Genomic DNA, 16,792 nt, shown 5'->3' on the forward strand with positions numbered 1-16,792 from the left:
TGTGTTTCCCATGCAAATCCTGGGGCACTTCATCCATTTATTATTTACTATTATTTATTACGATGCTGATACATTACCCACCTGGGCCAATGGGTATTTTGGGTTTGCTACCCTTGATTAATATGATAGTAACATGGTTCTTTTTCCCCCACCTTTGGATACAAAAACAATAGCAACACCAACAAAACAAAACCTGACTCCTTGTACAAGGATGACATACAGTCACCGAATGTCAACAGTGGTTACCCAGATGGGAAGAGTTAAGGAAGGCCTATCCCTTTTTATAAATTCTTATTTCTTAGAACAGATATGTAGTGTTTTGTGATTTTTTTTAAGTCCATAACTTAACAGATGATATATTAATAAAACTTGTGGCTGAGGAAAATTTCACAATAGATCATAAGACTTAACCTCTGATTTTCTTGGCAAGCTGGGAGGATCAAGTCCGTGCAGTGGAGCACAAGCATCTAGAAGAAATGCACACTTTCTGTTTGTTTTGTTTTGGTTTTGGCCATGCCCACAGCGTGTGGGAGTTCCCCCAGGCCAGGAATTGAACCTGCGCCACAGCAGCAACCTAAGCTGCTCCAGCAACAACACCAGATCCTCTACCCACTGTGTCACAGCAGGAACTCCAAAATTCACCTCTCCTGGTCCAAGCACCAAGAGGAATCTGTGCCAGGGAAGGGAAGAGGGCTACCAGCTAATGGGCAGTGACTCTGCCAGGCTCTGGGCACACTGGCTGGGCTACCCCCCAAAGAATCCTTGCAACAGTTTGGGGGCGAGGAGGGTCAGCATTCGTCCTCCCTTTTTTTTTTTTTTTTTTTTCCGGTCTTTTTAGGGCTGCACCTGCGGCATATGGAGGTTCCCAGGCTAGGGGTCAAATTGGAGTTGTAGCTGCCAACACCACAGTCACAGCAATGCCAGATCCAAGTCACAGTTGTGACCTACCCCACAGCCCATGGCAACGCTGGATCCTTAACGCACAGAGCAAGGCCAGGGATCAAACCTGCGTACTCATGAATGTTAGTCAGACTGGTTTCCTCTGAGCCATGATGGGAACTCCCTTCCCATTTTTATATCATTTTTATTGAGGTATAATTTATATGCCATCAAACTGGCCCATTTTCAGTGTCATGATTTTTCCCTTTTTCTTGTTTTTTTTTTTTTTTGTTAATTTGATTTTCAGGAAATGTTCAGTTGCACAAACACCCTTGCGATCTGATTTTAGAACATTCCCATCACGCCCAAAAGATCCTTGGTGCCATTTGTGGTCAGTCCCCATTGCCACTCCCAGCCCACAGCTAATCTGCTTTCTACCCTTTCTGCCTTTTCTAGACATTTCGTACAAATGGAATCAAACAGTATGTGGTCCTTTGCTTTTGGATTCTTTCACTGAACATGTTTTTGAGTTTCATCCATGTAGTTGCTCATATCAGTACTTTGTTCCTTTTTATTGATTTATGTATTTATTTTGTCGTTTTAGGGCCACACCTGCGGCATGCGGAGGTTCCCAGGCTAAGGGGTCTAATCAGAGCTACAGCTGCCAGCCTACACCACAGCCACAGCCACAGCAACACCAGATCCGAGCCACGTCTATGACCTACACCACAGCTCACGGCAACGCCGGATCCTTAACGCACTGAGTGAGGTCAGGGATCAAACCCGCAACCTCATGGTTCCTAGTCAGGTTTGTTAACCACTGAGCCACAACGGGAACTCCACAAGATGCCACATCTTGTTTTCACTCACCAGCTGATGGATGTTTGGTTGTTTCTACTTTTTGACTTCTATCAATATTGCTGCTACGCACACTCATGTGCAAGTCTTTGTGGGCACTTGTGTTTTCATCTCTCTCGGGTAGATACCTAAGAGGGGAATTGCTCGGTTGTGTGGTAGATTTATGTTTAACTTTTTAAGAAGGGGTCAGACTGTTTTCCAACATGGCTGCACCATTTTACACTCTCACCGCTGGGAGAGGGCTCCGGCCTTTCCATACCTTTGCACTTTAGAATGATTAAAATGGAGCCAGGAAGAGAAAGACTTGCCAGGGTCGCACGGCAGGGAGTGGCAGAACCGAATGCGAACCCAGGTTGACCTGACTCCACAGCCTGTGTCTTTGCTCTGCTCTGCTCATGTGAATGGACTTTCACAAAGAGCAGAGGTTGGAGACCCCTAAAGAGATTGATCACTGGAATCCGCCAAGCTGAGGTCCCAGGATATGGGAAAGGGGCTTGGAGAAGTCTGAAGAACGATTGGAGAGGCGTCTTCCCCATCCCCGGCTCACACCTCCAGCAGAGGGCGTGTTGCTCTGGCAGAGGCGGGTGGCAGGCCTCGGTCTGGGCAGATGGTGGTCTTGGCCTCTGTCAATACACAACGCCGGGCGCTGGGTGATCTTCTCTTTGCCCCAGGCTGCATCCCCAGGCCACCATGCCCCTGCCTCACATTCCCATCTCCTATTTGGGCCGGAATATGTCCCCTCATCCTCCATGCTTGGCCTCCACGGAAGAATGCGCTGTCCTGTCCCAGTCCCAGGACCTTCACCTTTTTCTGCCAACCTCAGGGTCCCCACGAAACCTTAGCATGTTGAAGGGGAAGGATACGTTCAGCCGGTGCATCTGCCTGCGGGCCTCCTATTGGTCCTGCCTCGAGATGGACGGCGAAGGAGGTGGGACTCTCCATCTCAGCGAGGGTCCAGCCAGCAGGTGGCGGAGTAGCTAGTCCCTGTGGTCCCAGTCAGCACTCCCTCCCTCACTCATGGGCCACTTCTTAGAATGACCTCCCTGACCCCAAAACGTGACCTTGTGGACAAAAGGGTCTAAACCACCCATCCAAGCCTCCTTTGCAAATGATCTGGAGAACGTGGGAAAAGGAGGAAGAACAAAAATGTGCATTTATTGAGCACCAACTATATGCCAAGGCTCTTTCATCTACACCATTTTTTGACCCTCATATCATCCCTGAGAATTAAACCCCCACCTTTCCCCTGAGAAAACAGACTCAGAGGTTAAACAGCTCACCCCACATCTCAACGACTAAATGATAGATAAATCTTTGTTGCCACCTACCACACCCAGTCAACTTGAAGGTTCAGTGGTGCCAGGGACAGTGTCCCAAGGGTGAGCAGCAGCTTCAGACACAACTTCCCACTGTGTGACCTTGGGAAAACAACTGAGCCTCTCTGAGCTGCAGCTGCCCCATCTGTAAAACGGAGCTACCGAACCCGTGTTGGGCAGACTTGACGAGATGCCCGTGGGAGGGATTTGCAGGGGGTTTGGCACTAGGCAGGAGTGAGCAAAGAGATGATCATTTTCTGGGACTGGGAGACTTTCCAGGCTAGTGATCAGAGCCTGCTGCTCTTCTGTCTCCTCTAGCCCCGTTGAAAGGGCTGCCATATCTTTTTTTTTTTTTTTTTTTTTGGTCTTTTCTATCTTTTTAGGGCAGTACCCACGGCATATGGAGGTTTCCAGGCTAGGGGTCTAATCGGAGCTGTAGCCACCGGCCTACGCCACAGCCACAGCAACTCAGGATCCAAGCCATGTCTGTGACCTACACCACACCTCAAGGCAACCCCGGATCCTTAACCCACTGAGTGAGGCCAGGGATCAAACCTGCAACCTCATGGTTCCTAGTCGGATTCATTTCTACTGCTCCACGACGGGAACTCCTAAGGTTGCTATTTTTGAGTCTTTGACCTTCTGTCCATTTGGGTCTGTCTCCAACCCATTCTCTAGAGGCAGAGGAAGGGTAGAACTCCCCCAACGGGTCTGCCAGTCCTGCTCTTCTGAGGCAGCCCCAAATCCACTGCCAACTTCCCAGCCTCGGGGGCACCGAGCTGGCACAAAGGCTGGAAAAAGTCTAGGGACCTCAGCATCCCTACGGCCTCCTCCACTCCAGCTATTCCTTCTCCTCATCCCTAACGCCTTGTCCATCCTTCAAGCCTGGCTTACCTCACCCTCCAGGCAGACACCAGCCCGCCCCAGCCCCCATAGCCCAGAGTCTAAGGCATTGTCAGGACCAGAAGCCTGGGAACTCTGCCCAGAGGAGGAGCAACGGTCCTCTGGGGCAGCCCCTGGGCTGGCATGATTCAAGCTGTGGTCTTCTCCCCCCCTGCAGAGGAGGCGCTATGGACGACTCGGGCCGATGGGCGGGTCCGCCTGCGCATAGACCCCAGCTGCCCACAGACTCCCTACACTGTGCATCGGATGTTCTACGAGGCTCTGGACAACTACGGGGACCTCAGCGCTCTGGGCTTCAAGCGCCAGGGCACGTGGGAACACATCTCCTACTCCCAGTACTACCTGCTGTCCCGCAAAGCTGCCAAAGGCTTCCTGAAGGTGAGGGGACCCCTTAAGGTGCGGCCTCTCCCCTCCCCAGCCCTGCCTGCCGGCTCTGGGCCTTCAGAGGTCTCCTTCCGACGCCCCAGTGGGCAAGCCCCTAGACAGGGTAACTGTAAAACCCATCCCGTTTATTGAGCTAATGGTACATTCTGGCCTGGTGCTAAGGGTTTGCGTTCACTGGGCCCCGTGCCAGACTTGATACAAGCTTCTTACTTGTCATCCCATTCAAGATGGGCTGGGAAGCCTGGTGCCCTGGGCCAAGGGACGGGCTCCCCGGGAAGGGCCTAGGAGGGGCAGCAAGGGCTGCTGAGTGACTGGTCCTCCAGGGCACTCTCCGACAGGGCACCTGTGAGGGTGGTCCCTGAGGTGGGCTGGCAGGGTCCCTGGCGGTCTGAAACAGGGACTTGGTGAGAATGAGAGGCCCCTTCCTGCCGGCTGACCTGGCCTGTCTGCCTTTGGCCTGGAGCTCGGGCTGGAGCGGGCCCACAGCGTGGCCATCCTTGGCTGCAACTCCCCGGAGTGGTTCTTCTCGGCGGTGGGCACAGTGTTCGCAGGGTAAGTGGCTGGGGGGGGGGCAGGGGGGTAGAGAGTGGAGAGAGGGTCTATGTCTCTTTCTAGAGCCCCCCCCCCACTCCCACCCCCACATCCTGTCTCTTCCCTGGGGCCTTCTCCAGACCCACCTCCGGCCCCCTCTGCCTGGGGCAGCAGCCTGATGGGGACAGGGGAGTTCTCAGGAGCAGGGGAGCTGGGCCGAGGGGGTGGTCCGCGGTACCGGCCTAGACAGGAATCCTCCCGGGTGTCCTGCAGTGGCATCGTCACCGGCATCTACACGACCAGCTCCCCTGAGGCCTGCCAGTACATCGCCCATGACTGCCGCGCCAACATCATTGTGGTCGACACGCAGAAGCAGCTGGAAAAGATCCTGAAGGTTTGGGAAAAGGGGCAGTGGTCGCGGGGCTCAGAGCTTACAAATGACTCTCCCGCCCTCCCTGCCAGAGTCCCCGTCATCCTCCACGGCGACCGTCCTCACCACACGCACACAGAGGGCAAGGCAGGGCAGTGGCCACCGACCATCTGCCAGGCCTGAAAATTGAGGTCCAGAAAGTCCCAGGGGCAGACCCTATATCCCCCAGGCAGCCCACTGCCCCTGGCTTTCCCTTCAGAACAGGGGCCTCTGCCCACGGCAGGGCCGTGTGTCCTGGAGGAAAGGTTCAAGCCTGACATGTGAGCTCCCAAATCTGAGTCTCGGTGGGGAGTGGGGGTGCAGGCTGCCACCGGGTGGGAATTGGGCCAAGCCAGAGCACGTGCTGCAGGGTCTTCTAAAGACAGCAGGGGCTGTGGTGTGGGTTCTATCCCTGGTCCAGGAATTTCTGCTGGCCACAGGCCTGGCCAACACCTACCTACCTCCTTACGCACATACATACATAAAATAAAGAGAGCAGGGGACAGCAGGGGCTCACACGGGCCTCTTGGAGCCGCTAGGTCTTTTCTGGAGCACTGATGCCTCCTTATTCCTTTAAGGCCCACCCCTGACTGGCTCTGTCCCCAAGTGCATGACATTGGCATGCAGTGGTCTGGGGACACCTCTGTGCCCTGGCTGCAGCCAGAAGCCTGCAAGGCCCTTCCACGGTTCCCTGCATCTATGAAGAGGCCTCCCGGATGGACCTGTTGGCTTGGCCCTGGTTCTGGAGATACCACCTGTGCCTCTGCTCCCTACCTGTACCTGAGGGCAGGAGAAGGGGTCACCACCCTCCCAGGGCTGTGGGACCTGGATCCCCAGACAGGCCAGAATAGACACCTTCCCTCCACTCAAGTGGGGAGGTCCTTTTCTGTCTCCGCCCTTTTCCAACTCCATCTTCAGGGTCCCCTCCTCCCAAGTACCTCTATTCTGTCTGATGGATAAATGCTTGAGGTTGGGAGAGGAGATATGGGTGCTGATGACGTGGCCCAGAGTGAGTCACTCTGAGAGACTGAGGCAAACCTAAGCACCCCCGTAACGCCCCCTTTCCTGCCCTCCCCCGCCCCAAACACTCAGGCCCCTCACTCAGTAGGAAAGGGACACATGTTTAGAGAGTCGTACACAGTAGGGGCGTCCCAGGCACCCTGGGACTCAGTGAGGCCCTGCTTTCCTCAGGTTTGGAGGCTTCATAGATGCCAGAGGCCTCTGCCCCAGGTTCCCCCCAGGCCAGCTTTGCTCAAGGCCCTGATGGCTTAAGGTTCCTTGTGATCCAAGCTGGCAGGAGCATCAGCAGCCAAGGTTAGCACTCCTCCTCAGCCTCACCCCAGGGAGCCACACACTCCTCAGCCTGGGCGCCCAAATCAGAATCCCAGAGTAGGTTGGGAGGGCCAGAGAGCTTTAAAAAGCCCCCAGTAGATTTTGCTCTGCCCAGCCTTCAGGGTGACAGCCCCCTCTGCATAGACAATGAATCTAAATACTCTCCTGCATCCCCATTTTGCCACTGAAGAAACTGAGGTCCAGACCTACTGAATCAGAAATGTCCATGCTAAATAAATTTTAAAAAGAAAAAAAATGTCCACCCTAGGTAACTTCCTAAAATGTATGTTATGAAAACTTTCCAGACAAACAGAAATAGAAGAATATAGTGGCCCCTCATAGAGTGATCATCTAGATTTAATAAACATCAGTTTTTTTGTCATACCCATTTCAATTTACCTATTTTGTGAAAGATTTGAAGGCAAATCTCTGCCATCACAGCATTTCACCCCTGAATATTTCAATATGCACCTCTAAAACATATGACATTTTTCTTAGATAATCACAGTAGCTTTATCACCTCTAACACATCAAAGAATCCCTTCATATCATCTAACACCCACAATGTCTTTTTACAGTCGGTTCCTTTGAATCGGGGTCTCGACCAGGCCCATGTGATGCATTTGGTGATGTCTTTTAAGAGTCTTTGAATTCAAACCAAATCCCCCATGTTCTGTTTCCTAAACCACAGACCAGCAGCATCACCTAGGAACTTAGTTTCAGAACCCACCCAGACCTACTGATTGGGCAACTCAGGGTCTGGGGCCCAGAAGACTGTTTAACACACCTCTGGGTGATTCTGACCCACGCTCAAGTGTGAGACTCTCTGTGATTGACATGCTGCAGAAGCTAGGTCAGCCATCCTGAGCGGTCATGCAGCATGTCCCTCTAACCTCTCTACTTGTTAGAACGCAGGACTTGATGCATTTTTTATTAAACAGTGATTGGCAGGAACACCCCATAGGTGGCGCTGTGTACTTCATATTGTACAAGAGGCATTTGCTGTCAGGTGGTACCTGTTGTAAGGATGCTGGGCTTCCTCTGTGGATGCCGGTGGCGGCCACCTGCTCATCCACTGTGACGTTCCCCAGCAAACTTCCTCTGCTGATGATCTTTGCCTGAATTATTGTATGAGCCTTGGGAAAATGTTGGTTTTCTAACTGATCAGCTGGAATTCTTTCTTCTCCAAAGGAAGAACTTTCTCTTTTCACCTGGGGCTCTTTGCTTGCTGAAGCACCCTGTTTGCACAGAGCAGTGTGATAGACCAAATAATGGTCTATGTTGGTGACTGTTTCATGCATATTTGAAAGAATGTGCATTCTGCTGTTGTTGGGTAGAGTGTTTTCTAAACGTTAATCATGTCAGCTTGATTGACAGTGTTCTAAAGTCGTTTAAGTCATCCACATCCCTGTTGTTTTTTCTGTCTACTTGTTCTAACAAATACTGAAAAGGGGCGTATTGAAATATCCAATTATTATTGTGGATTTATCTATTTGTCCTTTTGGTACTATTACTTTTTGCTTCATGTGTTTTGAAGCTCTACTATGTATATACATATTTAAACTGTTGTGTCTTCTGGATGAATAAAGCCCCTTGTCATTAAGAAATTGTCCCTCTTTATCTTTGGCAACAGTTCTTATTCCAAAGCTACTTTGTCTTAAATTAACATAGCCACTCCAGGAGTTCCCATTATGGTGCAGTGGAAATGAATCCGACTAGGAATCATGAGATGGCAGGTTCAATCCTTGGCCTCGCTCAGTGAGTTAAGGATCCGGTGTTGCCATGAGCTGCGGTGTAGGTCGCAGACATGGCTCCAATCTGGCATTGCTGTGGCTGTGGTGTAGACTGGCAGCTACAACTCCGATTAGACCCCTCGCCTGGGACCCTCCATATGCCATGGGTGTGGCCCTAAAAAGCAAATATATATATATATCCACTCCAGATTTCTTATCAACATTTGCATAGCATAGGTTTTTGCCTCATTTCACTTTTAGCCTACTTGTGTCCTTATATTAAAAGCAAGTCTCATATATAACTCTATGTAGTTATATAAGCATGTAGTTGGGTCTTTCCTTTTTATCCAGTCTGACAAAATTGTCTACAAAACTACCAGTTGGCTCTTTCCTATTTGTCCCATCTCTCCTTTGATCCTTTTCTCCTCTTTCCCGACTTATTTTGGATTGAGGTTTCTGTTTTTACTTTGTTTTGGTTTCGAGTGTTCCATTCTTTTCATTGGCTTACTAGCTCTCCCTCTGGTGTTTGCTCTAGGGCTTACAATATGCACCTTTAATTCATCACAGTCTCCTTTCATGTAATATTATAATGTTGTATGACTTTATATATAATATAGAAATCTTAACAGTATGTTTCCATCCCCCTCCCACACTTTGTGCTGTTATCATTTGTACTTAACTGCTACATAAGTTATAAACCCTGCAATGGAGTATTTTAAACAGTCAAGTATCATTCAAAGAAATTTTAAGGAGTCCCCATTATGGCTCAGAGGAAACGAATCTGACTAGCATCCGTGAGGACACAGGTTCGATCTCTGGCCTCACTCAGTGGGCTAAGGATCTGGTGTTGCCTTGAACTGTGGTGTAGGTCACAGACGCAGCTCGGATCCAGCGTTCCTATGGCTGTGGTGTAAGCCGGCAGCTACAGCTCTGATTGGACCCCTAGCGTGGGAACCTCCCTATGCCATGATGCGGCCCTAAAAAGACACACACACACAAAAAAAAAATTAAAGAAAGAAAAAAATGTCTTTTATATTTGCCCATGTATTTGCTATATCTGGCACTGTTCATTCCTTTATGTGACCCCAAGTTTTCATCTGGTCCCTCTTCCTTCTGGCTTATGAATTTTCTCCAACATTTCTTGCAATATAGGTCTGAGGGCCACACATTCTGTCAGCTTCTCTTTGTCTGAGAACATGTTCATATTTGCCTTCAGTTTTCCGAGGATATTTTCATGTGGTTGAATTCTGGCTGGACAGGATTTCTGTTTTCTTTCAGCCTTTAAAGACCCCATCCCAATGTTTTCTACATGGCATAGTTTCTGATGAGAAGTCTGTAATTTCTTTTCCTTGTTCCTCTCCACATGGTGTAGCTCGTTTCTCTGGCTCCTTATAAGATTTTTTTCCTTTATCACTGGTTTTCAGCAGTTGATTATGTTAGGTCTTGATGTGGTTTATTCTTTGTGATTATTCTGCTTGGGGTTCATTGGGAGTCTTGAATTGGTGGCTTTATAGTTTTGATCAGATTTGGACATTTTCCAGACTCTCTCTCAGTTAAAAAGTAATATTGCCTGGGACTCCAATTATATGTATGTTCATTTTCTTTCACAGGTTAGTTTTTTCCACTTTTTTCCCGTTCTCTCCATTTTGTTTTGAGACTTGTGTTTAATGAGGCCTTTTCAGGGCAGGTTTGTTTGTTTGGTTGTTTGTCTTTTCAGGGCTGCACCTGAGGCATATGGAGGTTCCCAGGTTAGTGGTTGAATCGGAGCTACAGCTGCTGGCCTACATCACAGCCACAGCAATACCAGATCCGAGCCGTGTCTGTGACCTGCACCACAGCTTATGGCAATGCCGGATCCTTAACCCAATGAGTGGGCTCAGGGATTGAACCTGCATCCTCATGGATGCTAGTTGGGTTTGTTACCACTGAGCCACAACAGGAACTCTGGGTTTCCTTTAATAAAGGGTCCTTCCCTGTCCCCTGCTCATCCCACCTTTGCTGCTCTAAAGTTCTCACGATGGGACACCATGCGTGAAGGGTGGCATGTGTCCTGCTGAGTCAAAAAAAAAAAGGTCAGAGCTAGGGACCAACAACTTTTGCCAGAAGGTGCCTGCCAAGCTAATACCTGGAGAGGGGCTCTTCTTAAGAAGTGACTTTTTCTTAATGAAACTCCATTTCTTTTTCTTATCAACACAGATCTGGAAAAATCTGCCACATCTGAAGGCAGTGGTGACATACCGAGAACCTCCTCTAAAGAAAATGGCCAGTGTGTACACGGTATGAGCAGAGGTGCCCCGGGGGCAGCTGGGGCCCATGTGAGTCTGCCCAGCTCACCTGTGCTGCCCATGCTCTCCCACTTGGCTGCAGATGGAGGAATTCATGGAACTGGGGAATGCGGTGCCTGAGGAGGCCCTGGACACCATCATTGATGCCCAGCAGCCTAACCAGTGCTGCGTGCTGGTCTACACATCGGGCACCACTGGGAACCCCAAGGGCGTGATGCTGAGTCAAGACAATGTAGGCCAGATGCCCAGATGGCTGGGGATGGGCTGCGTGTGGGTCTGGGCAATGGCCCTGCCCCAGTAGGAGCCCCTGGGAGCTGGGACAAGTGGCACAGCACCACTTGTCTGTGGTCCAGACTGAGCCCAGCAAAGTGGAGGGTGCAGGGAGAGGAGCGGGAGGCCAGTCCCAGGGGGTTTCCTGCAGCAACGCCCAGGAGGGAGAACAACCTCGAGGGTGTTCAAAAAACACAGCAAAGAAGTAGCCCAAGCCCTCGGGGTGGCCACAGAGGTGAGCACTTCCAGGGCTGGCTCAAAGATACCAGCCAGCCTGTCCTTCAGATCACATGGACAGCACGTTTCGGCAGCCAGGCCGGTGACATCCAACCCGCAGAGGTCCAGCAGGAGGTAGTGGTCAGCTACCTGCCCCTCAGCCACATTGCTGCCCAGATCTACGACTTATGGACGGGCATCCAGTGGGGAGCCCAGGTCTGCTTTGCCGAGCCGGATGCCCTAAAGGTCAGCCCGCCTCCCTGCCCATGCAGGTATCCAAGTGTGTGTGTGAGGACCTGCCTGAGCGTGTCCTCGTGTCTGTGGGCCCTGCGTGTGTGTTCGTGAGCATGCCGGTTCCCGTGGCATTTACCGGTCAGAATCATCTCAGCTGCAGCTGGCACAGCCCGCCTCAGGCAACCAAACAAGAAGGCAAACCAGTGATATCACACAAAGGAATGTCAGAGTGGTTCCTTGGGTCCGCAATGACATCAAGGACGGGCCATCCTCATAGTGAGATAGAGGATGGTCACAAGTGGCCACAGCCCTGCATCCCAGTCCCATAAACTATACCTGTGCTTTGGATCCTTCTTTTAACTACAAGGAGGATGTCCCAGAAGCCCACTCGCAGGCTGCCCTTACCCCGCGTTGACCCAAATGCTGTCTCATGTCCATTCCTACTTAGAGGAGTGGGATTACCGTGTGTGAGTTAGACCCATGAAAAGTCCCTGCCCCCAGGCCTGGGAGGGGCCTGAGGTACTTCTGAAGCATCTGGCCACCCTGGTACCTGAGCAGCATCAGGGTTCTGTGGGCACAGAAGAGCAGCGAGGGCGTGGCTGCTGAGTTGTGGCCAAAAGTACATGGCATGAGGTGTGCGCGATGTGTGTGTGCCCCTGTGGGAACATCTGTGTGTAGCACATCTGCAGTGTGTGCATGCTGACTCTGGTGACAGGGGCCTCCTGGCTCCCGGCTGGCCCTGAACCTCAGGCCTGTCTCTCACTGGCGGCACACAGGGGAGCCTGGTGAACACACTTCGGGAGGTGGAGCCCACATCCCACATGGGGGTGCCTCGGGTGTGGGAGAAAATCATGGAGCGGATCCAGGAGGTGGCTGCTCAGTCTGGCTTCATCCGGCGCAAGATGATGCTGTGGGCCATGTCGGTGACCTTGGAGCAGAACCTCACCTGCCCGAGCAGGTACAGAGGGTTGGGGGTCAGCAGGCTTAGGAGGCAGCAGGGCAGGGCCAAAACCCCAGGACACAGACTAGGGTCTGATAGCCCAGACTTGTCCAGACCCCTGTGCAGAGGCCCCATCATGGCTGGGCCTGAGCCCCAACATCTCCCCAGACTGCCCAGGAGACAGTGCCCCTGTCTGTGGGTTCTCACTGCAAGGACTGACTTGCTCCCTCTGGGGTGGCCTTTGCCTTCCTAGGAGCAGCCCCTGACTGACTCCTGGGGAGTCTCCAGACCTCAGTAGGTGGCTAGAGAGGGGACCACAGTGCTGGAGGCTTTTCCAGCTTTCCCAGCATCCCAAGTGACCACTCAGCTCTTGCCCACAGCCTTTTGATTGCTTTTAAATTCCCACCCAGGGCTGTGGGAGGGTCAATGGATAAATCCGGCCTGTTCCAATTTAGAAATGTTTTCCATGTCTAGTGAATCTGTGAAACTGTATCATGTCTCATAAGCTGTGTACTCATATCTGTATACCAGGGCCTCATTTGCACAGACATGAAAAGTCTGTGACCCATTCATGGGCTTCGCATGAGATCAGACATGTTTGTACATGCATGTCCATGCATGTATATACTTCATGTCTTTTCCGTGTGTGTATTATTATTATTATTATTATTATTGTCTTTTTGCCATTTCTTGGGCTGCTCTCGCGGCATATGGAGGTTCCCAGGCTAGGGGTCTAATCGGAGCTGCACCCACCAGCCTACGCCAGAGCCACAGCAATGCCAGATCTGAGCCATGTCTGCGACCTACACCACAGCTCACAGCAATGCCGGATCCTTAACCCACTGAGCAAGGCCAGGGATCAAACCCGCAACCTCATGGTTCCTAATCAGGTTTGTTAACCACTGTACCACGACAGAAACTCCCACCGTGTGTGTATTATTGTATGTGCAAATTTGCATGTACCTGTGTTGTTGTCTGTGTATCTGTTTTTCTGACTTCCTGGCTCAAGATGTATTTGCACACAATGACATGTTGGATCTGGCATTGCTGCAGCTGTGGCATAGGTCTCAGCCATAGCTCAGATTCAATCCCTGGCCCTGAACTTCCATATGCTGCAGATGTCGCCATAAAAACTAAACTTAAGAGTTGCGGTTGTGGCTCAGGGGGTTAAGAACCCAGCATAGTATCCATGAGGATGTAGGTTTGATCCCTGGCCTTGCTCAGTGGGTTAAGGATCCGGTGTTGCCCTGAGTTGTGGTGTAGGTGGCCAACACGCCTCGGATCCCAGGTTGCTGTGCCTGTGGTGTAGGCCGGCAGTTACAAGTCCAATTCAAAGGTTGATGTCAGAGAGTGTTTTGCGTGTGTTCTCTTCTAAGAGTTTTATGATGTCTTATGTTTAAGCTTTTAAGCCATTTTGAGTTATTTTTGTGCATGGTGTGAGTGAAGACCCACACTTTTAATGAGAGAGAGAGAGAGAGAGTGTGTGTCTGTGTGTGTCTGTGTGTGGTCTGTGAGCCATTCTCCCTCTCCCACCAGTGATCTGAAGCCCTTCACCACCCGACTGGCAGATTACCTGGTTTTAGCCAAGGTCCGCCAGGCACTGGGCTTTGCCAAGTGTCAGAAAAACTTCTACGGAGCTGCTCCCATGACTGCAGAGACACAGCACTTCTTCCTGGGCCTCAACATCCGCTTGTATGCAGGCTACGGCCTCAGTGAGACCTCAGGCCCCCACTTCATGTCCAGCCCTAACAACTACCGGCTCTACAGGTGCAGCCCAGGTTTCAGCACGTGTGCCAGCCCACACGTCCTTGCTGACCCCATTGGTGCCCACCTGCTGACTAGGTCCCCTGCATCTGGGCCACTGGACTGTGGATCCCTGAGTGCCAGCAGTTCTATCTTGGGCCAAGTCCCTTGGCCTGGCCTGAGCCTCATGGGTGTGGTCTCTGCTGCAGTGGCACATGGGTCCGTGGAGGCAAACAACTTTGCATGGAGTTCCCTGGTGGCCTAGCAGTTAGGGATCCTGTGTGGTCACTGTTGTGGCATGCGTTAGATTCCTGAACCAGAAACTTTTGCATGCAATGGGTGAGGCTGAACAAAACAGCTTTGCAGCCCCAGGGTCCCCTGAGCTCCCTCCAATAGGGTAGGGTGTGTGAGAGGGTGTCCCAGCATTGCCAATGGCCCAGGCTCCATCTGGGTGGGAGTTGGGGGGACTGGGCCTGGGCCCGTCCTCCAGGGGCGGAGGGGGGGGGAGGGGGAGTCAGTCCTGGGGAGTGAGTTGAAGGAGAATGTGTTGTGCTCCAACACCTCCCCTCCCCTCCCTGCCTGCCCATCACAGTGCTTGAAGTGGTCCCATTAGGATTTCGCCTGTGCATTCATTTATTCACCTAAAAACCTTTAGCTGGCCCTGCCTCTCAGCTCTGAGTACTATTAAATTGCAAACATCCTGGGAGGGGACATTCCAGCCCTCGGGGAAGACTGAGAGTTTGGAGGCCCCAAGGCTCCCAATGGGGGCTGATCCCGGGCTTGGAGGAGCTTGCTCCCTCTGACCGTGCCTCCCGGCCCCTCCGCCCCCAGCTCCGGCAAGGTGGTGCCAGGCTGCCGGGTGAAGCTGGTGAATGAGGACGCAGAGGGCACAGGGGAGATCTGCCTGTGGGGCCGCACCATCTTCATGGGCTACCTGAACATGGAGGACAAGACGCGCGAGGCCATCGACAAGGACGGCTGGCTGCACACAGGCGACGTGGGCCGCCTGGATGCCGACGGCTTCCTCTACATCACTGGGCGTCTCAAAGGTGAACGCCGCGGGCTGGGTTCCAGACTGTGGTGGGACATGGGAGAATTCTACTGTTTATACCCACTCCAAGTATTGAGCCCTTATTAAGTGGCATGTGCCTTAAATGACATCATTTCACTTACTAGTATCTCCCATGGGAATGGTACTATTATGACCTTGACTTACTAATGAGGATAACCAGAGAGATTAAGTAACTTGCCTAAAGTCACCCAGCTGGTAAAGGACAGAGCTGGAATTCAAACTCCCTAGGTAAACAAGGGAAGTCTTTCCAGAAAATTCAAGTTCTTGGAGAATAGACTTGTGGTTGCCGAGGGGGAGGGAGTGGGATGGATTGGGAGTTTAGGATTAATAGATGGCAAACTATTGCTTTTGGAATGGATTAGCAATGAGATCCTGTTCTGTAGCACTGAGAACTACGATGGAGCATGATAATGGGAGAAAAAAGAATGTATACATGTATGTGTAACTGGGTCACCATGCTATACAGTAGAAAAAAAAATTGTTTTAGGGAAATAACTAAAAAAAATAAAAAGAAAAGAAATAAAACGTAACCCTAAAAAAAAAAAGAAAGAAAATTCAAGTCCATAAACATCATGTCTTTTTAGATCCAAACATGGATATGATGTAGAATAGAACAGAAATCGGACATAAAATTTTATTTTACTTTTTTTTTCTTTCTTTCTTTTTTTTTTTTTTTGTCTTTTTGCTATTTCTTTGGGCTGCTCCCCGAGGCATATGGAGATTCCCAGGCTAGGGGTCTAATCGGAACTGCAGCCACTGGCCTACTCCAGAGCCACAGCAACACCAGAGCCACAGCAACACTGGATCCGAGCCGCGTCTGCAACCTACACCACAGCTCACGGTGACGCCGGATCGTTAACCCACTGAGCAAGGGCAGGGACCGAACCCGCAACCTCATGGTTCCTAGTCGGATTCGTTAACTACTGCGCTACGACGGGAACTCCATTTTTTTTTTCTTTTTTTTTTTTAGGGCCACACCCTCAGCATATGGAGGTTCCCAGGCTAGGGGTCGAATCTGAGCTGCAGCTGCCACCCTATGCCACAGGCATAGCATTTCGTGATCTGAGCTGTGTTTGTGACCTACACCACAGCTCACGGCGACGCCGGATCCTTAACCCACTGAGCAGGGCCAGGGATGGAACCTGTGTCCTCATGGATGCTAGTCAGATTCGTTTCCACTGAGCCACAGCGGAAACTCCTGTACATAAAATTTTAAAGGAAACCTGAGACTTCAAAGAAATTCCCATGAACAGCTTGGTTCTCCCAGGGAAGTAAGTTGGGGATGCCTCCTTGAAAGAGGTGCTTCCCTTACTTTGCCCAAGTGGATACATTGCCAGCAGCATCATGTAGAAATATCATGTCCCAGTTTCCCAGGGGAAACCGAAGCACAGCGCGTGGATAAACCTCTTTCTGGATATCACGCAGGCAGGTGTGTGATCGAGCCTGCAACCTGCTGGCCACAGAGGGTCGGCTCTCCGGGCAGAGTCTGGGTGCACTTGGCCTGAGCCCCTAGACTAAAGCCTGGGCTGGGCCTTGACTCTGCAGAATTGATCATCACATCTGGTGGAGAGAACGTGCCCCCTGTGCCCATAGAGGAGGCTGTGAAGATGGAGCTGCCCATCATCAGCAATGCCATGTTGATCGGGGACCAGAGGAAGTTCCTGTCCATGCTGCTTACCTTGAAGGT

General features: G+C 51.2%; 1 protein-coding gene across 3 annotated transcripts in view; it reads left to right on the top strand.

Annotated features, from left to right (window-relative positions):
- Positions 1-16,792, top strand: part of ACSBG1 (acyl-CoA synthetase bubblegum family member 1) — a 54,366-nt gene that overhangs the window by 34,581 nt on the left and 2,993 nt on the right. For all 3 annotated transcript variants that reach the window (XM_047794687.1, XM_047794690.1, XM_047794689.1), the window contains 10 exons: positions 4,114-4,334; positions 4,804-4,892; positions 5,145-5,265; positions 10,542-10,622; positions 10,713-10,862; positions 11,186-11,362; positions 12,127-12,308; positions 13,827-14,057; positions 14,865-15,082; positions 16,651-16,790. In XM_047794687.1, the coding sequence (XP_047650643.1) occupies positions 4,114-4,334; positions 4,804-4,892; positions 5,145-5,265; positions 10,542-10,622; positions 10,713-10,862; positions 11,186-11,362; positions 12,127-12,308; positions 13,827-14,057; positions 14,865-15,082; positions 16,651-16,790 (1,610 nt within the window). The remainder of the gene's footprint in view (positions 1-4,113; positions 4,335-4,803; positions 4,893-5,144; positions 5,266-10,541; positions 10,623-10,712; positions 10,863-11,185; positions 11,363-12,126; positions 12,309-13,826; positions 14,058-14,864; positions 15,083-16,650; positions 16,791-16,792) is intronic.

The sequence above is a fragment of the Phacochoerus africanus genome, chromosome 9, assembly GCF_016906955.1.
Source record: "Phacochoerus africanus isolate WHEZ1 chromosome 9, ROS_Pafr_v1, whole genome shotgun sequence".
Classification (NCBI taxonomy): domain Eukaryota; kingdom Metazoa; phylum Chordata; class Mammalia; order Artiodactyla; family Suidae; genus Phacochoerus; species Phacochoerus africanus.